Here is a 27,329-nt window from a genome sequence, read left to right on the forward strand (position 1 = left end):
ATTCACATTTTTTATTTTTTTTATTTTACCCCCCTATTTCGTGGTATCCAATTGTTAGTATCTTGTCTCATCACTCGAGGTCGAAAGTTACGCGTCCCCCAAAACACAGCCCAACCAAGCTGCTTCTTAACACAGCACGCATTGGAAGCCAGCCGCACCAATGTGTCAGAGTCGCTGGTGCACGATGAGACAAGGATAGGCCAAGGCCAAACCCTCCCTAACCCAGACGAAGCAATTGTGCGTCAGAGACCTCCCAGTCGTGGCCGGCTGCGAACCCAGGGTGGCACAGCTAGCGCTGTGATGCAGTTCCCTAGACCACTGGGCCACCTGGGAGGCAGAAATATATGACATTTTGAGTTTACATACCAATATAACATTTTATCACAGAAAACTGAAATGTAACAAACCCATTTGACATAGAAACAGCAGATTTTCATTGTTTTTAATTATGAAATATATGAATAACATTCCACATTGACTGCAGGAAAGGGCTACTGTCTGGTTCCAGATAGAGCCACTGTCAGTAACTGTTGGCTCAGTATTTGTCCCTCCAATAAACTGACAGAAAGTGTTTCTCAGATATTGTAACACATACAGCTGTCAAATATGTCACTGAAAGTGTTACATATCATAGTGTTACTGTACATGTTAAATATAGTGTCCTCTCCGTGTTTGGCTGGTGGCTCCGAGTAGAAGTTGCCCTTAGGCACAGATCTAGGATCAAGCCCACCCCTGGTTTAGGGCATAGAGAATGATAGAGGACTCTAGGGTCCAAAAGCTAGTTTTAGCATGGGCAGCGCCATTGAGGACTTGCACTATTTTGAAGTAGTCAACCGGGTGAGACTTCCTTTGGGTTAAGGAAGGATCACAAGATTTCATCCGTGTCATCAGGAGGGATCAGCCAATGAATTATACTTGTGAGCTAACATTCTCTAACTGCAGGTGGCAGTACCTAGGTACCTGTTCAAACAAACACACTACAGGTGGCAGTACCTAGGTACCTGTTCAAACAAACACACTGCAGGTGGCAGTACCTAGGTACCTGTTCAAACAAACACACTGCAGGTGGCAGTACCTAGGTACCTGTTCAAACAAACACACTACAGGTGGCAGTACCTAGGTACCTGTTCAAACAAACACACTGCAGGTGGCAGTACCTAGGTACCTGTTCAAACAAACACACTGCAGGTGGCAGTACCTAGGTACCTGTTCAAACAAACACACTGCAGGTGGCAGTACCTAGGTACCTGTTCAAACAAACACACTGCAGGTGGCAGTACCTAGGTACCTGTTCAAACAAACACACTACAGGTGGCAGTACCTAGGTACCTGTTCAAACAAACACACTGCAGGTGGCAGTACCTAGGTACCTGTTCAAACAAACACAGCAGGTGGCAGTACCTAGGTACCTGTTTAAACAAACACACTGCAGGTGGCAGTACCTAGGTACCTGTTCAAACAAACACACTACAGGTGGCAGTACCTAGGTACCTGTTCAAACAAACACACTACAGGTGGCAGTACCTAGGTACCTGTTCAAACAAACACACTGCAGGTGGCAGTACCTAGGTACCTGTTCAAACAAACACACTACAGGTGGCAGTACCTAGGTACCTGTTCAAACAAACACACTGCAGGTGGCAGTACCTAGGTACCTGTTCAAACAAACACACTGCAGGTGGCAGTACCTAGGTACCTGTTCAAACAAACACACTACAGGTGGCAGTACCTAGGTACCTGTTCAAACAAACACACTGCAGGTGGCAGTACCTAGGTACCTGTTCAAACAAACACACTGCAGGTGGCAGTACCTAGGTACCTGTTCAAACAAACACACTGCAGGTGGCAGTACCTAGGTACCTGTTCAAACAAACACACTACAGGTGGCAGTACCTAGGTACCTGTTCAAACAAACACACTGCAGGTGGCAGTACCTAGGTACCTGTTCAAACAAACACACTACAGGTGGCAGTACCTAGGTACCTGTTCAAACAAACACACTACAGGTGGCAGTACCTAGGTACCTGTTCAAACAAACACACTACAGGTGGCAGTACCTAGGTACCTGTTCAAACAAACACACTACAGGTGGCAGTACCTAGGTACCTGTTCAAACAAACACACTACAGGTGGCAGTACCAAGGTACCTGTTCAAACAAACACACTACAGGTGGCAGTACCTAGGTACCTGTTCAAACAAACACACTGCAGGTGGCAGTACCTAGGTATCTGTTCAAACAAACACACTGCAGGTGGCAGTACCTAGGTACCTGTTCAAACAAACACACTACAGGTGGCAGTACCTAGGTACCTGTTCAAACAAACACACTGCAGGTGGCAGTACCTAGGTACCTGTTCAAACAAACACACTACAGGTGGCAGTACCTAGGTACCTGTTCAAACAAACACACTGCAGGTGGCAGTACCTAGGTACCTGTTCAAACAAACACACTGCAGGTGGCAGTACCTAGGTACCTGTTCAAACAAACACACTGCAGGTGGCAGTACCTAGGTACCTGTTCAAACAAACACACTGCAGGTGGCAGTACCTAGGTACCTGTTCAAACAAACACACTGCAGGTGGCAGTACCTAGGTACGTGTTCAAACAAACACACTACAGGTGGCAGTACCTAGGTACCTGTTCAAACAAACACACTGCAGGTGGCAGTACCTAGGTACCTGTTCAAACAAACACACTACAGGTGGCAGTACCTAGGTACCTGTTCAAACAAACACACTACAGGTGGCAGTACCTAGGTACCTGTTCAAACAAACACACTGCAGGTGGCAGTACCTAGGTACCTGTTCAAACAAACACACTGCAGGTGGCAGTACCTAGGTACCTGTTCAAACAAACACACTGCAGGTGGCAGTACCTAGGTACCTGTTCAAACAAACACACTACAGGTGGCAGTACCTAGGTACCTGTTCAAACAAACACACTGCAGGTGGCAGTACCTAGGTACCTGTTCAAACAAACACACTGCAGGTGGCAGTACCTAGGTACCTGTTCAAACAAACACACTACAGGTGGCAGTACCTAGGTACCTGTTCAAACAAACACACTGCAGGTGGCAGTACCTAGGTACCTGTTCAAACAAACACACTACAGGTGGCAGTACCTAGGTACCTGTTCAAACAAACACACTACAGGTGGCAGTACCTAGGTACCTGTTCAAACAAACACACTGCAGGTGGCAGTACCTAGGTACCTGTTCAAACAAACACACTGCAGGTGGCAGTACCTAGGTACCTGTTCAAACAAACACACTACAGGTGGCAGTACCTAGGTACCTGTTCAAACAAACACACTGCAGGTGGCAGTACCTAGGTACCTGTTCAAACAAACACACTGCAGGTGGCAGTACCTAGGTACCTGTTCAAACAAACACACTACAGGTGGCAGTACCTAGGTACCTGTTCAAACAAACACACTACAGGTGGCAGTACCTAGGTACCTGTTCAAACAAACACACTACAGGTGGCAGTACCTAGGTACCTGTTTAAACAAACATACTGCAGGTGGCAGTACCTAGGTACCTGTTCAAACAAACACACTGCAGGTGGCAGTACCTAGGTACCTGTTCAAACAAACACACTACAGGTGGCAGTACCTAGGTACCTGTTCAAACAAACACACTACAGGTGGCAGTACCTAGGTACCTGTTCAAACAAACACACTGCAGGTGGCAGTACCTAGGTACCTGTTTAAACAAACATACTGCAGGTGGCAGTACCTAGGTACCTGTTCAAACAAACACACTGCAGGTGGCAGTACCTAGGTACCTGTTCAAACAAACACACTACAGGTGGCAGTACCTAGGTACCTGTTCAAACAAACACACTGCAGGTGGCAGTACCTAGGTACCTGTTTAAACAAACACACTACAGGTGGCAGTACCTAGGTACCTGTTCAAACAAACACACTACAGGTGGCAGTACCTAGGTACCTGTTCAAACAAACACACTGCAGGTGGCAGTACCTAGGTACCTGTTCAAACAAACACACTGCAGGTGGCAGTACCTAGGTACCTGTTCAAACAAACACACTGCAGGTGGCAGTACCTAGGTACCTGTTCAAACAAACACACTACAGGTGGCAGTACCTAGGTACCTGTTCAAACAAACACACTGCAGGTGGCAGTACCTAGGTACCTGTTCAAACAAACACACTGCAGGTGGCAGTACCTAGGTACCTGTTCAAACAAACACACTACAGGTGGCAGTACCTAGGTACCTGTTCAAACAAACACACTACAGGTGGCAGTACCTAGGTACCTGTTCAAACAAACACACTACAGGTGGCAGTACCTAGGTACCTGTTTAAACAAACATACTGCAGGTGGCAGTACCTAGGTACCTGTTCAAACAAACACACTGCAGGTGGCAGTACCTAGGTACCTGTTCAAACAAACACACTACAGGTGGCAGTACCTAGGTACCTGTTCAAACAAACACACTACAGGTGGCAGTACCTAGGTACCTGTTCAAACAAACACACTGCAGGTGGCAGTACCTAGGTACCTGTTTAAACAAACATACTGCAGGTGGCAGTACCTAGGTACCTGTTCAAACAAACACACTGCAGGTGGCAGTACCTAGGTACCTGTTCAAACAAACACACTACAGGTGGCAGTACCTAGGTACCTGTTCAAACAAACACACTGCAGGTGGCAGTACCTAGGTACCTGTTTAAACAAACACACTACAGGTGGCAGTACCTAGGTACCTGTTCAAACAAACACACTACAGGTGGCAGTACCTAGGTACCTGTTCAAACAAACACACTGCAGGTGGCAGTACCTAGGTACCTGTTCAAACAAACACACTGCAGGTGGCAGTACCTAGGTACCTGTTCAAACAAACACACTGCAGGTGGCAGTACCTAGGTACCTGTTCAAACAAACACACTACAGGTGGCAGTACCTAGGTACCTGTTCAAACAAACACACTACAGGTGGCAGTACCTAGGTACCTGTTCAAACAAACACACTGCAGGTGGCAGTACCTAGGTACCTGTTCAAACAAACACACTGCAGGTGGCAGTACCTAGGTACCTGTTCAAACAAACACACTACAGGTGGCAGTACCTAGGTACCTGTTCAAACAAACACACTGCAGGTGGCAGTACCTAGGTACCTGTTCAAACAAACACACTGCAGGTGGCAGTACCTAGGTACCTGTTCAAACAAACACACTACAGGTGGCAGTACCTAGGTACCTGTTCAAACAAACACACTACAGGTGGCAGTACCTAGGTACCTGTTCAAACAAACACACTACAGGTGGCAGTACCTAGGTACCTGTTCAAACAAACACACTACAGGTGGCAGTACCTAGGTACCTGTTTAAACAAACATACTGCAGGTGGCAGTACCTAGGTACCTGTTCAAACAAACACACTACAGGTGGCAGTACCTAGGTACCTGTTCAAACAAACACACTACAGGTGGCAGTACCTAGGTACCTGTTCAAACAAACACACTGCAGGTGGCAGTACCTAGGTACCTGTTTAAACAAACATACTGCAGGTGGCAGTACCTAGGTACCTGTTCAAACAAACACACTGCAGGTGGCAGTACCTAGGTACCTGTTCAAACAAACACACTACAGGTGGCAGTACCTAGGTACCTGTTCAAACAAACACACTGCAGGTGGCAGTACCTAGGTACCTGTTTAAACAAACACACTACAGGTGGCAGTACCTAGGTACCTGTTCAAACAAACACACTACAGGTGGCAGTACCTAGGTACCTGTTCAAACAAACACACTGCAGGTGGCAGTACCTAGGTACCTGTTCAAACAAACACACTGCAGGTGGCAGTACCTAGGTACCTGTTCAAACAAACACACTACAGGTGGCAGTACCTAGGTACCTGTTCAAACAAACACACTACAGGTGGCAGTACCTAGGTACCTGTTCAAACAAACACACTACAGGTGGCAGTACCTAGGTACCTGTTCAAACAAACACACTGCAGGTGGCAGTACCTAGGTACCTGTTCAAACAAACACACTACAGGTGGCAGTACCTAGGTACCTGTTCAAACAAACACACTACAGGTGGCAGTACCTAGGTACCTGTTCAAACAAACACACTGCAGGTGGCAGTACCTAGGTACCTGTTCAAACAAACACACTGCAGGTGGCAGTACCTAGGTACCTGTTCAAACAAACACACTACAGGTAGCAGTACCTAGGTATCTGTTCAAACAAACACACTGCAGGCACGATGCACCATTTCAGTTTGTTTACCAGTAAACAAAGAAAATGGAATACATCAACATGGAGATGTCTTCGATGGTGCCGCCCATGGTCTCACGCCGCTGTGTGGACACCCAAGAAACAGGAGCCGGGATGCCTTTTCCTTTATGTCAGCAGTGCTGCGCTGGGCACACATTGCCAGCCCAGGGCCAATAGCATGCTCTGTTGAGTGTGTAAATTGAAGAAAGGCAGCTGAAGTAGGCCTTAATCCTGTCCCTGGGCAGAGCATACAGTATATTACTAGAGCTACAGTAATGTATAGTCATTTATTCTGTGTGTGATGTGACAGTCAGCGTGCCGATCGGCTTTCCCCCAATATTATTTGTTTTACTATCCTTCTGGGGACCAAACAATTGATTCCTAGTCAAAATGATATTTTCCCTAAACCTTTTTATTTTACTAGGACAGTAAGTTAAGAACAAATTCTTATTTTCAATGGCGGCCTAGGAACAGTGGGTTAACTGCCTTGTTCAGGGGCAGAACGACAGATTTGTACCTTGGGGATTTGATCTTGCAACCTTTTGGTTACTAGTCCAATGCTCTAACCACCACACTGCCTAACCTTAACCCCAATCCCCAAAACCTAACCCTAACTCCTAAACCTAACCCCTAAATCTAACCCCTAGCCCTAAACCTAACCCTAACTCCTAAATCTAACCCCTGACTCCTAAACTTAACCCCTAAATCTAACCCCTAACTCCTAACCCTAACTCCTAAACCTAACCCTAACTCCTATATCTGACTCCTAAACCTAACACTAACTCTGTGTCAGCGGTCGCCACAGGAGTCGCTAGAGCACAATGGGACAAGGAACCCGGACAACGCTGGGCCAATTGCGCTACTCGGGAGGCCCCCGCAAATTGATTTTAACAAACAATTGGTCCCCCAAAAAATGCGTCCCTCCGTTGAATTTCAAAATCTCGATGTAGCCCTCGGGCCAAACATTTTGCCCACCCCTGCCCTAACCCCTAACCCTAATCCTAAACTTAACCCCTGAGCCTAAAATAGCTTCTGGTCCCCACAAGCATAGTAAAACCAAAAACACACACAAAGACCTTCATTGGCCTGCCTCAACTAAACAATACTGTTTGTCTGTATGTCTGCTCTCACAATACAGAGAGAGGTTGACAGTTTGACAGCACAGAGATGTTCCCAAAACCTTTAATAGTCGCAGAGTTTCACTACATTTATGTGTATAACCCAACCTCTTCTCCTGTGTGTGTCCCATGTCCAGGTGTGTGGAGGCCCTGGTGGTCGGTGGGGCTGATGTGGACCAAAGACCCCTCTGTTCATGGCCAGCAGAGCCGACAGGCTGGACTGTACCAGTGCCTTGGTCAACGCCGGGGCCGACCGCTCAAGAGCCACCACCGTAAGTCACCAACTGGCCTATTTTGTCCTATAATGTCCCCAACTGTTCTCAGCTGTGCCCTGTTGTCCTCTGCAGCCCCCCCCCCCCCCCCCCCCCCCAGTTCCCCTGTTTTCAGACTGTCTGTTATTGTCTGTCTAATGACTCACTCCTTTGTCCTCTCATTTACTCAACTGTCTGTTATTGTCACACTCAGGACTGTTTTTGAAAAAACAATCAAGATCACAGAAATCTACTAGGTTTTCAAGTCTGATAGGCGAGTCGTGGCGTCCTGTCACTAGAATAAATACCCTTCAAAACACTGTTTCCCTCCAAGGGAATGTCACTATTACATTTGCATCACAACACCAGGACCTTTACAACATAGCATAGGGCCAGACACCAACAGAGCCTTTTTTTAAATATAAAGTCTGTTCAACGCATTTCACATATAGGTTTCCTGTGTCTCTATAGCAACTATATGGCATATGACTAATTGTTCTTGACAATGATTTATGAATGTGTTTTGTTTAGTTTTATAGTTAGTTCCGTTATAATTGGTGACTCCCCTCTGTGAATAGCCATCACATTGTTGTCCCTGGGCAACTACCTACTTACACAGCTCCACTGGGCTATTTTTGTCATATCACATTTGTAGAAATTATATTGACTAATATTGCAACTAATATTGCCAATTTTGTGTACGTGGATAATTTATTTGTGTGCGTGTGTGCATGCGCGCGTGTGTGTCCCAATGATAATATGTGTGTGTGATCCACAGTACAGCTGCAAGGCTCTCCACGAGGCATTCAGCTTGGGACATGTAGACACTCTGCGGCTCCTCCTCTGCCACCCTGCCCCTGACTGTACCCACACCATGACCCTAACCCTGACAGTACCCACACCATGACCCTGACTGCAACCATAGTCCTGGTCCAGCCACGATCCCGGTCTTGTCTAGCACCTTGCTCAACCAGGATAACTGTGAGGGCTGGACCACTGCACACATCACTGCTGCCAGGGGCTTCAAGGTACTGGGACACTGATCATGTACTGTTGTCTCGGACATTTTTTTATTTATTTATTTTTAACCTTTATTTAACTAGGCTTTAAGAACAAATTCTTATTTTCAATGACGGCCTAGGAACAGTGGGTTAACTGCCTGTTCAGGGGCAGAACGACATATTTGTACCTAGTCAGCTCGGGGATTTGAACTTGCAACCTTCCGGTTACTAGTCCAACCCACATATGGAGGTATACTGAATAACGTACAGTACTATACATATAGACTCACAAACACACCATCAGGAACTTCTCTCTGTATGGTTTAACTGACTTACCTAGTAAAATAAAAAATAAATAGTGGGCTAGTCAGGATATTCTTTAGAGATAGCGGGCTAGTCGGGATATCCTTTAGCGATCGCGGGCTAGTCGGGATATCCTTTATTGATAGCGGGCTAGTCGGGATATCCTTTATTGATAGCGGGCTAGTTGGGATATCCTTTAGCGATAGCGGGATATCTCTAAAGGATATCCCGACTAGCCCGCTATCTCTAAAGGATATCCCGACTAGCCCGCTATCTCTAAAGGATATCCCGACTAGCTCGCTATCTCTAAAGGATATCCCGACTAGCCCGCTATCCCTAAAGGATATCCCGACCAGCCCGCTATCCCTAAAGAATATCCCGACTAGCCCGCTATCCCTAAAGAATATCCCGACTTGCCCGCTATCCCTAAAGAATATCCTGACTAGCCCGCTATCTCTAAAGGATATCCCAAAACAGAGAGAATGCATGTTGGTCCCTATCTCAGGCTGTGAACTGAGCCTTGTCTGTTATTTTAGACGTATCCTCCAACCAGAGCCAAGTTTACCGAGGTGTTGCGGTCTATTTTGAGCTGTAACGCAACACGGTCCAAACAGCTGCTGTCCCTGACCGCCTCCTGACCGCCTCCTGATTCAAGTTTGAATTTCCCCTTGTCAGCATGATGGAATGGATGGCACCCAACGGAATACCAAGCACCCAGCGACTCCCTGCTGAACTGAATCGCTTATATAAATGTGAATCTTTCTTATTCTCTCTGATAAATCGCTCTTACAGTGTAAGTTGATTCCAGGGGAATCACTATGGGAAGTATGGGTCTTAGAAAAATTTGTTTCCATTTGATTCACTGAATGAATCACCAGCCCTCTGTTATCTCTCAACGTTACTCACTATTTAATTGGACATTTAGGAGTAAATAGTAGATGAATAACAGGCTGTAAAATAAAACAAACTTTTTTTTGTTAAGAATACATTTTTGTCTTATGAATGACTGTCAATAAAGTTTAATTTAGTTGTATTCACATTCACAGGTAAAAGCTGAATTGCAGTGACTGTTGGATGAATAGTTTTGGAAATAATTGACTCCTTGATAGCTGATTATTGATATCGGGGCTCTTCCAGGCACCTGGCATTGCAACTGGTGTAGCAAAGGTCATAGACACACACACACACACACACACACACACACACACACACACAATCTCTCTCTTTCTGTTTCTGTATCACACACATCCTTACACAGGGCAGCTCTGTTGGATGACACTCGTCCCTGGGTCCTGTCCAAAGGTGTGACCGGGCCAAGCTGGAGAGGGCTGGGCCACGAGCCTAATTGTTCTTGGCCCAATCACAACACACCACACTCACACTGAGAGGCTGCCCAAAATAAACACACACACACACACACGTTGGGCTCTATTCAATCCACATCGCGGAAGTTCAGCTTTACAGCGTGATTGAAATTTAAAGGCAATGTTCCCGCTTTAGTGGAGACTGCATTCACAATAAACACTGAATATGTCGACTCAGTCGGAAATTACCATTAAGTTTCTATTGCGGAATCTGTCAAGATTGAATAGAGCCCTTTTGTCACGTTCTGACCTTAGTTCCTTTGTGATGTCTTTGTTTTAGAATGGACAGGGCGTGAGTTGGGTGGGCAGTCTATGTTATTTTTTCTATGATTTGGTATTTCTGTGTTTGGCCTGGTATGGTTCTCAATCAGAGGCAGCTGTCAACCGTTTTCCCTGATTGAGAACCATACTTAGGCAGCCTGTTTTCACCCTTGAGTTGTGGGTGATACGTTCTGTTTAGTGTGTTTTGCACCTGACGGAGCTGTTTCGGTTGTGCTTTTTTGTTTCTTTGTTTGATGTTGTTCAGTTAAAATAAATAAGATGAACAAGTACCACGCTGCGCTTTGGTCCTCCGATCCTTCCTACTCCTCCTCGTCAGAGGAAGAAGAAGACCGTTACACATTTACCTCTCTATAATTGAGTCGATTAGTATATAATATATTTAATATATTTCTCCAAGGAGGCAATTTCCCGGTCACATTGTTTGGACAAACTCCCCAATGTGTCCTGTTTAAGAATTACTAATCTAATCTGGGTCCTGTCTATGAATGACTAATCTCGAGACCCAGAACCAAATCAACTATTCCAATTTCAATGTTAATGCTGTGTCATGACTCTCCTGTGAAGATCTGAAGGATCAGGTTACAGTGGGCCTGCTTTAGAGCGTGCTCTCTCCCGTAGAGGGGGAGAGCGGGAAGTCGGCTGTTTTATGGCGGTCGTAAATACCGAAACTCCTTTCCCCACTGCCAAAAGGAAAGTTGAAAATCCCTTTGTTACCACAGAGAAAGACTTTGCAGTATGATAACCTCAAAAGGTTTTCTGATGTAACAATATTTCTGTATTCCAACCAGTTGGAATGGTCCGTGGGTATTTAAAGAATAATCATGTCCAACATTTACTATGTGACGTTATAACGGAAACATTGTAACTTTAAGAGCTTTCACAATATATTTCTCAGATTTGCATCTTGCATGTTGTGAAACTACTTCTCACAAATATAAAGATGGAATGTATTTTAGCCTCCAAAAGGAGAATTGTCTTTCATGTAAAGTTTTTCCCAGTCAGTAACCACGGCCACGCGAGCACATTGGGACAAAAGGGATGGAACCGCCCTCCAAGGCGAGTGCTTATAAAGGACTCCTGACAACATTTACATTAGTTCAAAACGCAGGCACGGGAGTTCCCACGTTGAAATGGCTGGAACTCTGAAACTTTCAACAGAGAAGAAGTACTACTTATGCCAAAGAGACCCCCGGTCAGCCAGACGCCACAAATGTTTAAGAAATCTACAAACGAGTCAAGATAACACAGGGACGGAGTCCCCACTTTGAAATGGCTAAACTCTGAAACTATCGATCACTACTGAAGAAGTAAATCCTAGACCGTGACCTTTATCAGTCCGCAGCTATCGGCACTAAGTTTCCCGACCTTGAGCTGTCCCACCCCTTTCCTTTGTCTACCAAGCCGTCATATCGGCTTAGCCCACTAGGGACTTTTCTATCATGTCAGTAACCAATGTATGACCAATTGTGTGTGTTTTTATGTAATTCTGTGATTGATTAGTTAGTAAATAAAATAATTAAGCCAATTTGTATATCGCTGATTCCTGATTTATGTTAGGGTTCGTGCAGATATCCAAGGGTGTGCAATGTTCAGTAATGAGACTGATGAGGTAAAAACACATTAATAAGTGACTGTAATCGATAAGATATGAAAATATCGGAAGAGTTCATTTGGGAAATAAATACTCTTTAAACATTTTCCCGTGGTGCCCCGACTTCCTCGTTAATTAAAGTGACATGATTAGTTTAATCGTGTTATTAAATGACACGATTAAGTTGATTTGGGGATATACAGTCTTCACATTTCACATTCACATTCAACGTTATGACAGCTGTCACAAGAGACTAGTGAATGATTGGCTCGTTACATAGAGTCTGAACCGACGGAGTGAAATCTAGTCTAGCCAGGGGAAAGATCATCCAGTCTGTCTGAGCTCAGACAATGGAGAGGAGGGGTCTGTCCTCAGTTTAACACGTCAAGGGGAAACCATCTGTGGGAATTCTGCCGGAGCAACCGCTTTATCAAAACACAAGGACAAGAGAGTAAGGGAGGGAATCCGTAGTGAAGGGTGGGATGAAAGAGAAAGAGAACAGTGGAAATTGGGATGCATTATGGATGAGATATGGAAGGAGGGAGGGAGAGAGTTTGGCATATTTAGAGAAATGTGTCTGGTTTCTGTGTCAGTGAAGATCAGCACCCCCGATGGGTTTTGGGTTTGTCTTTGTTGTCGACTGTAAGGGAGTGGGTGTGTGGGTGGGTGCACTCTGTGTGTGCTTACAGAACCTTTAAAGTATCAACTGTGTAAATGTGTAATGTTGAAGTAAAGTTGTATGTGGAGGTTTAAGTTTTTGTGCTGTATTTATTGTTGGTATGCACATGTGTGTGTGCTTGAGTATAGCATTGTTAATGTGTGTGTGTGTATGTGTGTGTGTGTGTGTGTGTCGGGTCTTTATTGATCCCCTATCCACCCACCGCCAGAGTGTTGTAGTGTTGCCTGGGAAGCTTTAGCTAGCTGTTTCTCTTTCTGCTGTGTAATACTGGCTGGCTCATTTCCTGTCTGCTAAGAACACTGTGTTTTGACAGCACAGGGAAGATTCCTCCAGTTTCTGACACTGAGACAGCGTAGCTGAAATTTAAAGCACTGTCAAACACTGTGTGTGTTCATATGTCTGTCTGTGTGTGCCTGTGTGTGTGTGTCTTCATTGAATTAGACCGCTGCGCCACTCGGGAGCAAATGTCTATGTGTCTGAATTGAACGTTAGTGTGTGTGTGTGTGTGTGTGTGTGTGTGTGTGTGTGTGTCTGTCTGTTTGTCTTCATATGTCTATGTGTCTGCAAATGAGTGTGTGTGTCTGTGTGTGTGTGTGTGTTGTGATTTGCTCATTTCCTGTCTGTTTTTGTGTTTCTTGACAGGCCTGTCAGAGTCGTGCCTTGATGAGCTGGCCCTGGAATCCCTCATGCCTCTTCAGCTGCATCCCTCATGCCTCTTTAGAACTACATCTTCCTGGTACACACACATACACACACAGGCACGCACGCGCGCACACACACACGCACACACACACACACACACACGCACACACACACACACACACACACACACACACACACACACACAAGGAAAGAGGAGAAGTAGAATATGATTATATGGATTCACAAAACAGGTCACTTGGATTTTGGGTTTAGTATTTTTGTGCCCTCTACTGGCCACATGTATACTAGCCACATATTTTGGGGAATGAGAATGAGAATGTGGCTTGGTCCTAATTATCTGCCTTTCTCTATAAGTGTGTCTGAAACTGCTTGCTAATAAAGGACAGGATAGAAAGGACGCTTAGTGTGTCACTTTGTGTTTTGGGCCGTAAGGGGACCTGTCAAGAGTACCTAGCCAATCAGACTTCCCTCTGCATCAAGACGAAGCAGGAGTCTGTGGGTGTGGCCTGTGACATCTGGGTGGAGGTGGACAGGGGTCTGACTAAAGAACATCTGTTGGACACCTTCATCAACTGTGGTAAATAGTATTTCTAAATGTTGTTATAAAACTAGAGTTATACTTGCCTCATTCTGTTCAGTAATCTTGGATTATGCTGCTCCATAAGGTCAGTCACAGGAAGACACTGCTCCCTTAGGAACAGATCTAGGATCATCATCCGGACCAGAAAACACAAACTGACAAAACTAAGATCCGTGATTGTGGGCGACTTCATTCTGTTATTTCTGTATCTGTGTTAGTCCAGGTGGCTGGCCCGGCTCTGGAACATAGTGGAGGTCCTTCACATGGAGTAGGCTATCGTCGCCTGGCTCTGGAACAGAGTGGTGGTCCTTCACGTGGAGTAGGCCATCGTCTCCCGGCTCTGGAACATAGTGGAGGTCCTTCACATGGAGTAGGCCATCGTCCCCCGGCTCTGGAACATAGTGGAGGTCCTTCACTTGGAGTAGGCCATCGTCTCCTGACACTGGGCATCACCTAGCAAACACCGCCTGAGCTCGGGCCAGTGAGCAGTGGTCAAGGCTGCTCTCAGTATCCTGGTCAACAAAGCCGTCCTGCAAGGATGCCCTCTGCCACGGCACGGTGGGTACACACTACACTAATGCCTGAATTAAACTATAGGGCCGACCCGACCTGTAATGGCTCAGCTAGTTTCTTTTCACATTGTCCTTTCCAGCACGGGTCCAGCAACTATGGTAGATGCGTTACCAGGCCAGCTCAGTACAGCTCAGCTTGCTTGGATCGGTTTGGCCCTATAGTGTTTATCTGGGTTGAATATGTGTTTGTCTTATGTATTTTGGATTGATGGATGATAGGTAGACTGCTTGTTTGTCTGGTTGGGAGGAAGGTAGATTGGTAGTTGTATAGGTGGATAGAGAGAATAGTTTAATAGTCCTAAATGTCCATGTGTTTCCCTCCTCATCAGAGATTAACAGGCACCTGTTGAAGTTCCGAGGTGGGACCTTCCCTCTCTCAACCATTGGCTCCTGTAAAGGAGGCGGCGGCAGGAAGGGGTAGGACAGTAGCATGTGGAGATGAGCCAATTACCAGCCCACGAAAGAAGGGGAAACCCCGCCTCCAACTGGAGCTGTGGAGATTCTCTCAGAGAAGGTAGGATGAATCAGTGTTTTTCACTACTGTTGTAAAGTTTAATTTAGTTTGAATAGCCATAATGGTTATTCATGTTGTCCTTGTCTTGCCTGCAGGGTCATTGTCCAGCACTGATGTCCTCTTCATCACCAACGGCAATACTCCGAGGTCAGTGATGTTAACCTGAGCCGTTCATTTGACCCTTTGGGAAGTATCCATTTAGTATTGTTTTCCAGTAAAATTAGTTTATATGATGCAACCACTAGTATGTTATTGATATCATGTAGCATGCTGTGTTCTAGCCTCTATGAAATGTGACCGGTGCCTAGATTTGGTCATAAGTAGCTAAATGTTTTTTTTTATATATTGGATAAAAGTAGAGACTCAGAGCTAGAAAATAGTTGAGGAACAATGGGAAAGTAATAAACTTGTAACCTCACTGGAGAGCTCTTCTTCGTCTACACCCATTCAGGATCATTCACACCCTCTTAAGCCTTAACCCCACCCATCTCTTTAAGGATTCACACATGTGAGGTTATGTACTAAACAGAGTCAGTAGTTTAGTAAACAACCAAAGATTTCAAGACTAAAAGTGGTAAAAGTAGTAGCCTACAATAAGGAAAAAACTCCAGGTGAAAATTAACTTTATCTAGTTCTTGGCCTAATATCCTAATCTGACTTTGGTGCAGGTCATGTTGTTCTTTACATTACCGTCTCTGGTAAACACACACTATATCAAATAATATATACGTTTATTTGTCACATGCACAAGATACAGAAGGTGTAAACAGTACAGTGAAGTGGTTACTTGCATAGCACCAATATCAAAAACAGAAAGTGTCCAGATAAACAAATTGTATAAATATTTTATCATTATTAGATGATGCTTATCAGACACACTTGTCTAAATTGATGGGCCATGTGAAGGAAATGCTATAACCAACCCCAGCCACATCTAGCTAAGTGGATGGGTCACTATTGTCTAGATTGTGTCACTATTGTGTGATTGTAGGTAGTGCATTATATAGGGAATAAGATGCCAACATGGGACACAATCTGAGAGAAGAAGTGTTCTCCCCTAGGTGCAGGTCTAGGATCAGTTCCCTCTCCCCCAATCGTTAAGACAGGGAAATGTTATTGGTTATGAATCCGTGTGTACTAGTAAACCGATACTGACGGAAATTTTGTTGTACTTTACTGTAGTGTGATTGTACTGATGTTATACTGTACTGTACTGTAGTGTGAGATTGTACGGATGCTGTATTGTAGTGTGATTGTACTGATGTTATACTGTACTGTACTGTAGTGTGAGATTGTACGGATGCTGTACTGTATGTGTGATTGTACTGATGTTGTAGTGTAGTGTGATTGTACTGATGTTGTACTGTACTATATTGTAGTGTGATTGTACTGCACTGTAGTGTGATTGTACTGATGTTGTACTGTACTGTATTGTAGTGTGATTGTACTGATGTTGTACTGTTGTGTGATTGTACTGATGTTGTACTGTACTATATTGTAGTGTGATTGTACTGCACTGTAGTGTGATTGTACTGATGTTGTACTGTATGTGTGATTGTACTGATGTTATACTGTACTGTACTGTAGTGTGAGATTGTACGGATGCTGTATTGTAGTGTGATTGTACTGATGTTATACTGTACTGTACTGTAGTGTGAGATTGTACGGATGCTGTACTGTATGTGTGATTGTACTGTACTGTAGTGTGATTGTACTGATGTTGTACTGTACTGTATTGTAGTGTGATTGTACTGATGTTGTACTGTTGTGTGATTGTACTGATGTTGTACTGTACTATATTGTAGTGTGATTGTACTGCACTGTAGTGTGATTGTACTGATGTTGTACTGTACTGTATTGTAGTGTGATTGTACTGATGTTGTACTGTTGTGTGATTGTACTGATGTTGTACTGTACTATATTGTAGTGTGATTGTACTGATGTTGTACTGTAGTGTGATTGTACTGATGTTATACAGCACTGTACTGTAGTGTGAGATTGTACTGATGTTATACTGTAGTGTGATTGTATTGATATTGTACTGTAGTGTACTGTAATGTGATTGTACTGTACTGTAGTGTAGTTGTACTGTAGTGTGATTGTACTGATGTTGTACTGTAGTGTGATTGTACTGATGTTGTACTGTACTGTAGTGTGATTGTACTGTACTGTAGTGTAATTGTACTGATGTTGTATTGTAGCGTTGTGTGATTGTACTGTACTGTACTGTGCTTGTACTGATGTTGTAATAGTGTGATTGTGCTGATGTTGTACTATACTGTGTGTGATTGCAGTGTTGTAGATGGGGACCATGTGAGTCTGTCTCTGTGTTCTTACAACAAGACTGATCTGATCAGGGAGTTACAGACCATGTGCTCCAGGAAGTCAGACATCAGCAAGGTACCATGCACACACACACACACACACACACACACACACACACACACACACACACACACACACACACACACACACACACACACACACACACACACACACACACACACACACACACACTTTTTCTCTATCATTTTCTTTCTCACACACATACTATGAGGTTGACCTTTTCTTCCGGGTGTATTTCTATGTGTTGCAGATTGCTCAGTCCAAGGAGGACTTCATCGTCTTCTCTGGCTCTCCAAATGGACAATCACCCTGCTGCAGGACCGACCACGAAGCAAACGCTCTACCACAGGTGGTGAGAAAAGTGCAGTCGGTTAGAGGCTGTAGTATTGAACACAGATGGTCAAAAGGAGGTTTAACCAAACTAAAGCACTGGTTATGGTTTACAGGCTTTTATTCCAGCCTTGCACTAACTCAACTAATTCACCTCACTTAGTGCAGGCCTAGAACAAAAATGTGAACTGTCTGGTGGTCCCCCATTAGAGGGTTGGGAAACACTGGTAAAGAGGCCCTAGTGCTTATCTGTCTGTCTGTACCCCTTTACAGACCGGCAGCCGTCACTCCAACCCCATCCCTGCCTCCAACCCCATCCCTTAGGCAGCCTCTTGCAAGAGGCGATCGATGTCCTACCCATATCCCAGCTCCCTATCTCCAGCAGCAGGGGACAGCAGCCACTAGCCTAGCAGCAGCAGCACTGCCTCCGCACCACGAACACCCACTACGACCACTAACTGCAACGCGAACAGAACTGAACCAAGCAGCAGCAGCAAAACAAGGCAGGCCCCAACCAGACACAACAAACAACAACAACAACAACGAAAACAACCAACAACACAAGGAAATCTCGATCCTACACCGAGACCTGCATGAAAAACAACAACCATACCAAGTACTAGATGAACTCCCTTTCTCCTCTTTTCCCCTTCCTTCCTTCCTTCCTTCACCTTCCTTCCATTCTTCCTTCACCTTCCTTCCATCCTTCCATCCTTCCTTCCTTCCTTCCCACCACTCTGCTTTGATCCCTCCATGTTGTAAAGTTAGGGTTAATGACGACCTTTTAGTATTTGTACTTGTTATCCGTACTTGTTACACTGTATAACAATTGTGTACTTGGGGACCATAGTTTTATGATATTATACAGTATTTAAGTATTGAAAGAAGTTCAAAAAAAGAAAGAAAATACATTTGCAGGGAATTATGTCAAAAGAAAAATAAGTACTTAAAACAGGTTTTACCTTTTGGGGTGAAAGAATAGAAACAGGACATTTTTAGCTATTACGTATTTTCGAATATTCAAGTGTGTTATGTTTAAATAGTTGCAAGGTTGGTTTAAATACTGTTGAAATGAACAAAGGTTTTACCAAATATTTGTAAATAAGAACGATTAGTAAAATGAATGGTATATAGATTGGTGTATGTGGTATTAAGCTTGTACAGTGAAGAAAAGTGGAAGAAAAAAAACCTTGTATATATATGTCTGTAATAATAGGAGAATTCCAAGTGATTGGAATGTGGCAATAAGTAAAGATAATTGCAAACACGGGACATTTTCTTTCTTTTGACTATGAACCATAAATAAATACTTTAAACTACCCAGAATTCCATCCGAGTCACGGCTCAATTCACCTTTGACCTGTAAGTGGAGCCCGATATAAATTTCAAAGCAGCACGTTTTTTTTTCTCTTTCTTTTTTAAAACGTTTTATTAATTTATTTTGGGAGGGGGGGGGGGGGGGGGGTGTTATTTTGAATGGCCATTGTTGATTGATGTACAGGATATATTTTAGTCAGTCTTTGGTGTTCTGTATGATAGCTCTCTGAAGTTTAAAGAAATGTCCTGGTTCCTTTAAGCACAACCATTAAAACTGCACTGTCAACCCCAAGTCCTCCACCTCTTGTCTTCTTATACCAGACCACTCTCCACTGAGAATTTAAAATAAAAACACTTGTGAAGGCTTCATAGAGCATACATCAAGTACAAGATGCTTCACAAATGATTTATAAGGGAAAGCAGTAACACTTTACTTTAAGACTGCAGGTGTAATTCTCTATAACTTGGGTCATGTTAATGGGAGAAAGTCATGGAATAAAACCCCCCCCCCCACCTTAATTACACAGAAGGCATGTTTATACCTGGTGCTAACATGGGTCCTATGTCCTGATCTTTTCTACATTCTGATTGTGCCCATATTTCCAGAAATGTGTCTATAACACATGGTATTAAAATTCCTGTTATCCGTCCACTGTGTCTGTTATCTGTCCACTGTGTCTGTTATCCGTCCACTGTGTCTGCATTGTGACCAGATATCCTGGTCCCTTCCTTTCTGCTAATTATTTCACAGCTATTCTTTCAAAATAATATTGATTTATTGTAAGAAGTTTATTGATGTAATCAGTTCAAGGTGCCACCTGTCAATGATTTTAGAGGGTGGAATAATAACGATTTAAATGGTTTCTCTGTCCAGATCTGTTTACACTTGTAAGATATCCAGACACAATGTGTGTCTGACTACATCTGGAGGTGGGCAAGATGATCTGATCACGATCGGATCACAATGTGTCTTTTGATTGTCTACAACTGTCTAAAAATATGGGCACAATCAGAATGTGGACAAGATCTGGACAAATAGCGCAGGTTAGAACCAGGTATAAAATGGGCTAGATGGCATCCAGGACCAGAGGAAAAACACTGTCTTACCAATGACCACTCACAAACTTTTTTAAAAATATTTTTACTGGAAATATAATCAATTGAAAACAAAATATTCTTGATTCTGGAAAAACAAAACACGTCGTTTAAACATTTTTGGACATGTGTGTCCCTTTCCTATGAATAAGAAATAGCTTTGTTTTTTCATTTACACTGTAAAAAACTCTGCCATTGTCACAGTTAGAATTCAGTCTGACCAGTAACCACAGTAACAAAGGACGCTTGACAAATCACATTTAAAAAAGCGGGTTTCTTTTTTCTTTCTTTTTTTGCATTTGATCATTTATTTTCCTTGCTATTAACCCGCCAGACCACCATGAAAAAACTAAAGAGTACCTCAGCTATCTTTAAAGTGCATACAAATAAGAACAAATAAGGCTACTTCAGGTGAATCACTTGTCCATAGCATCACCCATCATTCTCATTCCTGTTTTGTGTATTTACAGCTTTGAATATAAGTTGCCCTGAGGCACTAACCTTAAGCATTGAGAGGGAAACAAAACTCAGATCAGTGTCTGTGAGCAACTTCATCGTACTCTGTATTTACAGGCAGCTTTCCATTGGGGTTAGGGACACTATACTTTACAATCTTGGCCAAAAAGTATGGGGTTATATTCAAACAAAACTAGCATCCCAATGTTATTAAAATTCAACAAAACCTCCCTCTGGAAACACCTGGATGGTGTTTTTGACTGAACAGAGCCATACCTGTACCAATAAGGACCCGCCAAAGAAAGGGACAGACCACATCTCACATTCACACTGTTATCATCTACATTAAAGGGAACTTGGCTCTTTCTCCGTTTGTCTTTTCACAACTCCTTGCATCCTATCTCCTTACCTCCGTCTTAACCATATTGGAGGAGAAGGTCCAAGGTCCCTCCTCCCAGGCCTACTTCTCCAATGTGTTTTGAAAAGGAGTCGAGGAGAGAGGATGCAAGGAAACGAGGAAAGTTCAATTGAGAAAGAGCATTTCAGAAGACAAAATGTCATCCAGTTAGTCAGGTGCTCCTCCTTACAGACGTGTGTCCTGGACCTCGTCCTCAGCCTCCTCTTGCAGGGCGGTGATCTTGGGCTGCTGGGATTGAGGCGGTCGCTTGCTGGAGTTGAGACGGTGCAGGGGAAATAGTTTGAGGCGCTCAGCAGCACTTATGGCCTGCTTCAGGTGGCTGGTCTCGTTCAAAAGCTTTTGAATGGAGTCATACCGCTTCATAGAACTGCCCTCGATCATCTGGAGGGGAGGGAGGGAGGGGGAGGGAGGAGGGGAGAGAGGGAGGGGAGGGATGAGTTGGTAGGTTCCAATGGCTACATGGGTTAGACCAGGGGTGAAAGTAGATTTCATTTTTTACAGGTACAGGACACCCAAGTTCTTGCATGCATTTTTTTATACTACAAAAATAACAGGGTAGCCTACGCTGCTGACATTGACAAACAGATGAATAAATAATATGTTGTCTGATCCATATAATTGCCTTACGAAAAGGAGAGACACAAATACAATATGACGTCCATCTAACCTGGAGGAGGAAATGACTGTCCAAAAACAAACAAAAGTGGCACTGACCCACGACAGTGAAAATGCACACTCACCGGGGATATTTATTTATTTAACTTGGCAAGTCAGTTAAGAACGACTTCTTAATTCCAATGACGGCCTACCGGATATGGACGATGCTCTCCGCTGGTGCCAATATGATACTAGGCTACTGTTCGCTTCAATTAGCCTAAATTTAGAATGTTTTAACTAAAAGACAGATTGGAGTCTTTTCATTGTTATCTCTTTATAGCAATAGCCATTTGCTTTCCAAACAGTTTTTCCGCGATTGTATTTTTAAATATTGTGATATGCCTGGCTGGGTCTTTCTGCTTACACCGACAGTCGCAACTCAACAATCATCTATTTTGGTATTTGCAGCGAGAACTGCCCAAATTGCTCACCCTAATAATTTGGTCCCTTTTCCCCTCATAATTTAGCCTACTGTTCTGACTTGGTGGTGCACATGTAGCCCATAGCCTGTTTTAAAGAAATGTCATCACTGAATACTGTAAGAGCTTTCATTGTCTGCTTATATCCATTTATTTATCCTATGGCTCTGACTTGGTGTGCAGGGAGAATACTGTAAGAATGGCCCATGTTCTGAATTCTGTCTCTATACATTTAAAAAGTGGTGAACAAACAGCTATATTGACTACGTCCGTCTTAGCTCGCTCATTGTCTTCATCGAAATTACGGATTGCCTCTTATCCACTCGTTGTCCCCTTATGCTATTGTTTGGACAATTCAATTGTCACTAGAAACCACATTTGTTTAAGCAAGTCAGCCATGTTTTTTTAAAGGCAGTAAATGAGGCTGAATGAACTATTTCGCTAACAGACAAGGCTCCCTGAAAGCCAGGTGTAGAAGTGGTAAGGTTTTGGGACTCTGTTGGGGCAGCTTTATGTAGGCCCTAACAGTTTGTGGACACCGTTTGTCACCGTTATAGTCCAATTAATGTATTGTTTAGTGTTGTGTTGTGTAGGGGCTGTTCTGGCATTCATCACAAGAAAACGGGGGGAGTTTGCCCCACCAAAATGTACATGCTAAAAGGGTCATTAGGTTTACACTTGAATTGATGCATCCAGTGTGTCCACAGGGTCTCGGCCTTGACAAAATGTAAGCGTTCTCCTCAAACACACCGCAATTTGGAACGTATTCCAGTCAATTCACTGAGCATACAAACCAAAGTAAAACTGCTGCCAATGTGGAACAGTAAAATGACCACACTAGGTTGTGTAATGTGGGGAGAGTGAATAATGCTGGTTGTGTAATGCAGGGAGAATGAATAATGCTGGTTGTGTAATGCGGGGAGAATGAATAATGCTGGTTGTGTAATGCAGGGAGAATGAATAATGCTGGTTGTGTAATGTGGGGAGAATGAATAATGCTGGTTGTGTAATGTGGGGAGAATGAATAATGCTGGTTGTGTAATGCAGGGAGAATGAATAATGCTGGTTGTATAATGCAGGGAGAATGAATAATGCTGGTTGTGTAATGTGGGGAGAATGAATAATGCTGGTTGTGTAATGTGGGGAGAATGAATAATGCTGGTTGTGTAATGCGGGGAGAATGAATAATGCTGGTTGTGTAATGTGGGGAGAATGAATAATGCTGGTTGTGTAATGTGGGGAGAGTGAATAATGCTGGTTGTGTAATGCAGGGAGAATGAATAATGCTGGTTGTGTAATGCAGGGAGAATGAATAATGCTGATTGTGTACTGTGGGGAGAATGAATAATGCTGGTTGTGTAATGCAGGGAGAATGAATAATGCTGGTTGTATAATGTGGGGAGAATGAATAATGCTGGTTGTATAATGCAGGGAGAATGAATAATGCTGGTTGTGTAATGCAGGGAGAATGAATAATGCTGGTTGTATAATGTGGGGAGAATGAATAATGCTGGTTGTATAATGCAGGGAGAATGAATAATGCTGGTTGTGTAATGCAGGGAGAATGAATAATGCTGGTTGTGTAATGTGGGGAGAATGAATAATGCTGGTTGTGTAATGCGGGGAGAATGAATAATGCTGGTTGTGTAATGTGGGGAGAATGAATAATGCTGGTTGTGTAATGTGGGGAGAGTGAATAATGCTGGTTGTGTAATGCAGGGAGAATGAATAATGCTGGTTGTGTAATGCAGGGAGAATGAATAATGCTGATTGTGTACTGTGGGGAGAATGAATAATGCTGGTTGTGTAATGCAGGGAGAATGAATAATGCTGGTTGTATAATGTGGGGAGAATGAAAAATGCTGGTTGTATAATGCAGGGAGAATGAATAATGCTGGTTGTGTAATGCAGGGAGAATGAATAATGCTGGTTGTATAATGTGGGGAGAATGAATAATGCTGGTTGTATAATGCAGGGAGAATGAATAATGCTGGTTGTGTAATGCAGGGAGAATGAATAATGCTGGTTGTGTAATGCAGGGAGAATGAATAATGCTGGTTGTGTAATGCAGGGAGAATGAATAATGCTGGTTGTGTAATGTGGGGAGAATGAATAATGCTGGTTGTGTAATGTGGGGAGAATGAATAATGCTGGTTGTGTAATGTGGGGAGAATTAATAATGCTGGTTGTGTAATGCAGGGAGAATGAATAATGCTGGTTGTGTAATGTGGGGAGAATGAATAATGCTGGTTGTATAATGCAGGGAGAATGAATAATGCTGGTTGTGTAATGTGGGGAGAGTGAATAATGCTGGTTGTATAATGCAGGGAGAATGAATAATGCTGGTTGTGTAATGTGGGGAGAATGAATAATGCTGGTTGTATAATGCAGGGAGAATGAATAATGCTGGTTGTGTAATGTGGGGAGAGTGAATAATGCTGGTTGTATAATGCAGGGAGAATGAATAATGCTGGTTGTGTAATGTGGGGAGAATGAATAATGCTGGTTGTATAATGCAGGGAGAATGAATAATGCTGGTTGTGTAATGTGGGGAGAATGAATAATGCTGGTTGTGTAATGCAGGGAGAATGAATAATGCTGGTTGTGTAATGTGGGGAGAATGAATAATGCTGGTTGTGTAATGCAGGGAGAGTGAATAATGCTGGTTGTATAATGTGGGGAGAATGAATAATGCTGGTTGTGTAATGTGGGGAGAGTGAATAATGCTGGTTGTATAATGCAGGGAGAATGAATAATGCTGGTTGTGTAATGTGGGGAGAATGAATAATGCTGGTTGTGTAATGCAGGGAGAATGAATAATGCTGTTGTATAATGCAGGGAGAATGAATAATGCTGGTTGTGTAATGTGGGGAGAGTGAATAATGCTGGTTGTGTAATGTGGGGAGAATGAATAATGCTGGTTGTGTAATGTGGGGAGAATGAATAATGCTGGTTGTGTAATGCAGGGAGAATGAATAATGCTGGTTGTGTAATGTGGGGAGAATGAATAATGCTGGTTGTGTAATGTGGGGAGAATGAATAATGCTGGTTGTGTAATGTGGGGAGAATGAATAATGCTGGTTGTGTAATGTGGGGAGAATGAATAATGCTGGTTGTGTAATGCAGGGAGAGTGAATAATGCTGGTTGTGTAATGTGGGGAGAATGAATAATGCTGGTTGTGTAATGTGGGGAGAGTGAATAATGCTGGTTGTGTAATGCGGGGAGAATGAATAATGCTGGTTGTGTAATGTGGGGAGAATGAATAATGCTGGTTGTGTAATGCAGGGAGAATGAATAATGCTGGTTGTGTAATGTGGGGAGAGTGAATAATGCTGGTTGTGTAATGCAGGGAGAATGAATAATGCTGGTTGTGTAATGTGGGGAGAATGAATAATGCTGGTTGTGTAATGCAGGGAGAATGAATAATGCTGGTTGTGTAATGCAGGGAGAATGAATAATGCTGGTTGTGTAATGCAGGGAGAATGAATAATGCTGGTTGTGTAATGTGGGGAGAATGAATAATGCTGGTTGTGTAATGCAGGGAGAATGAATAATGCTGGTTGTGTAATGCAGGGAGAATGAATAATGCTGGTTGTGTAATGTGGGGAGAATGAATAATGCTGGTTGTGTAATGCAGGGAGAGTGAATAATGCTGGTTGTGTAATGCAGGGAGAATGAATAATGCTGGTTGTGTAATGTGGGGAGAATGAATAATGCTGGTTGTGTAATGCAGGGAGAATGAATAATGCTGGTTGTGTAATGCAGGGAGAGTGAATAATGCTGGTTGTGTAATGTGGGGAGAATGAATAATGCTGGTTGTGTAATGCAGGGAGAGTGAATAATGCTGGTTGTGTAATGTGGGGAGAATGAATAATGCTGGTTGTGTAATGCAGGGAGAATGAATAATGCTGGTTGTGTAATGCAGGGAGAATGAATAATGCTGGTTGTGTAATGCAGGGAGAATGAATAATGCTGGTTGTGTAATGCAGGGAGAATGAATAATGCTGGTTGTGTAATGCAGGGAGAATGAATAATGCTGGTTGTGTAATGTGGGGAGAATGAATAATGCTGGTTGTATAATGTGGGGAGAATGAATAATGCTGGTTGTGTAATGCAGGGAGAATGAATAATGCTGGTTGTGTAATGCAGGGAGAATGAATAATGCTGGTTGTGTAATGTGGGGAGAATGAATAATGCTGGTTGTGTAATGTGGGGAGAATGAATAATGCTGGTTGTGTAATGCAGGGAGAATGAATAATGCTGGTTGTATAATGCTGGGAGAATGAATAATGCTGGTTGTGTAATGTGGGGAGAATGAATAATGCTGGTTGTGTAATGCAGGGAGAATGAATAATGCTGGTTGTATAATGCAGGGAGAATGAATAATGCTGGTTGTGTAATGTGGGGAGAATGAATAATGCTGGTTGTGTAATGCAGGGAGAATGAATAATGCTGGTTGTATAATGTGGGGAGAATGAATAATGCTGGTTGTGTAATGCAGGGAGAATAAATAATGCTGGTTGTGTAATGTGGGGAGAATGAATAATGCTGGTTGTGTAATGCAGGGAGAATGAATAATGCTGGTTGTGTAATGTGGGGAGAATGAATAATGCTGGTTGTGTAATGCAGGGAGAATGAATAATGCTGGTTGTATAATGCAGGGAGAATGAATAATGCTGGTTGTGTAATGTGGGGAGAATGAATAATGCTGGTTGTGTAATGCAGGGAGAATGAATAATGCTGGTTGTGTAATGCAGGGAGAATGAATAATGCTGGTTGTGTAATGTGGGGAGAGTGAATAATGCTGGTTGTGTAATGCAGGGAGAATGAATAATGCTGGTTGTGTAATGTGGGGAGAGTGAATAATGCTGGTTGTGTAATGCAGGGAGAGTGAATAATGCTGGTTGTGTAATGCAGGGAGAATGAATAATGCTGGTTGTGTAATGCAGGGAGAATGAATAATGCTGGTTGTGTAATGTGGGGGAATGAATAATGCTGGTTGTGTAATGCAGGGAGAATGAATAATGCTGGTTGTGTAACGCAGGGAGAATGAATAATGCTGGTTGTGTAATGCAGGGAGAATGAATAATGCTGGTTGTGTAATGCGGGGAGAATGAATAATGCTGG

The 27,329-nt window shown here is 43.3% G+C and overlaps 2 protein-coding genes across 2 annotated transcripts in view; one reads left to right on the forward strand and one right to left on the reverse strand.

Annotated features, from left to right (window-relative positions):
- LOC110502295 (cortactin-binding protein 2) overlaps positions 1-19,165 on the forward strand; it is a 103,365-nt gene extending 84,200 nt beyond the window's left edge. Inside the window, 12 exon segments of the mRNA XM_090215595.1 lie at positions 7,534-7,635; positions 8,505-8,642; positions 13,477-13,570; positions 13,889-14,074; positions 14,296-14,538; positions 14,540-14,635; positions 14,979-15,112; positions 15,115-15,163; positions 15,259-15,310; positions 17,458-17,563; positions 17,760-17,861; positions 18,113-19,165. Of these exon segments, the coding sequence (XP_090071721.1) occupies positions 7,534-7,635; positions 8,505-8,642; positions 13,477-13,570; positions 13,889-14,074; positions 14,296-14,538; positions 14,540-14,635; positions 14,979-15,112; positions 15,115-15,163; positions 15,259-15,310; positions 17,458-17,563; positions 17,760-17,861; positions 18,113-18,163 (1,353 nt within the window). The 3' untranslated portion in view covers positions 18,164-19,165.
- Positions 19,166-20,524: 1,359 nt separating this feature from the next.
- The window catches only part of LOC110499460 (cystic fibrosis transmembrane conductance regulator), an 81,188-nt gene continuing 74,383 nt past the window's right edge, over positions 20,525-27,329 (reverse strand). The window contains exon 29 of the mRNA XM_036958645.2: positions 20,525-21,506. Within this exon, the coding sequence (XP_036814540.1) occupies positions 21,291-21,506 (216 nt within the window). The 3' untranslated portion in view covers positions 20,525-21,290. The remainder of the gene's footprint in view (positions 21,507-27,329) is intronic.

This window comes from Oncorhynchus mykiss, chromosome 2 (assembly GCF_057628025.1).
Source record: "Oncorhynchus mykiss isolate SJ-2025 chromosome 2, ASM5762802v1, whole genome shotgun sequence".
Classification (NCBI taxonomy): Eukaryota; Metazoa; Chordata; class Actinopteri; order Salmoniformes; family Salmonidae; genus Oncorhynchus; species Oncorhynchus mykiss.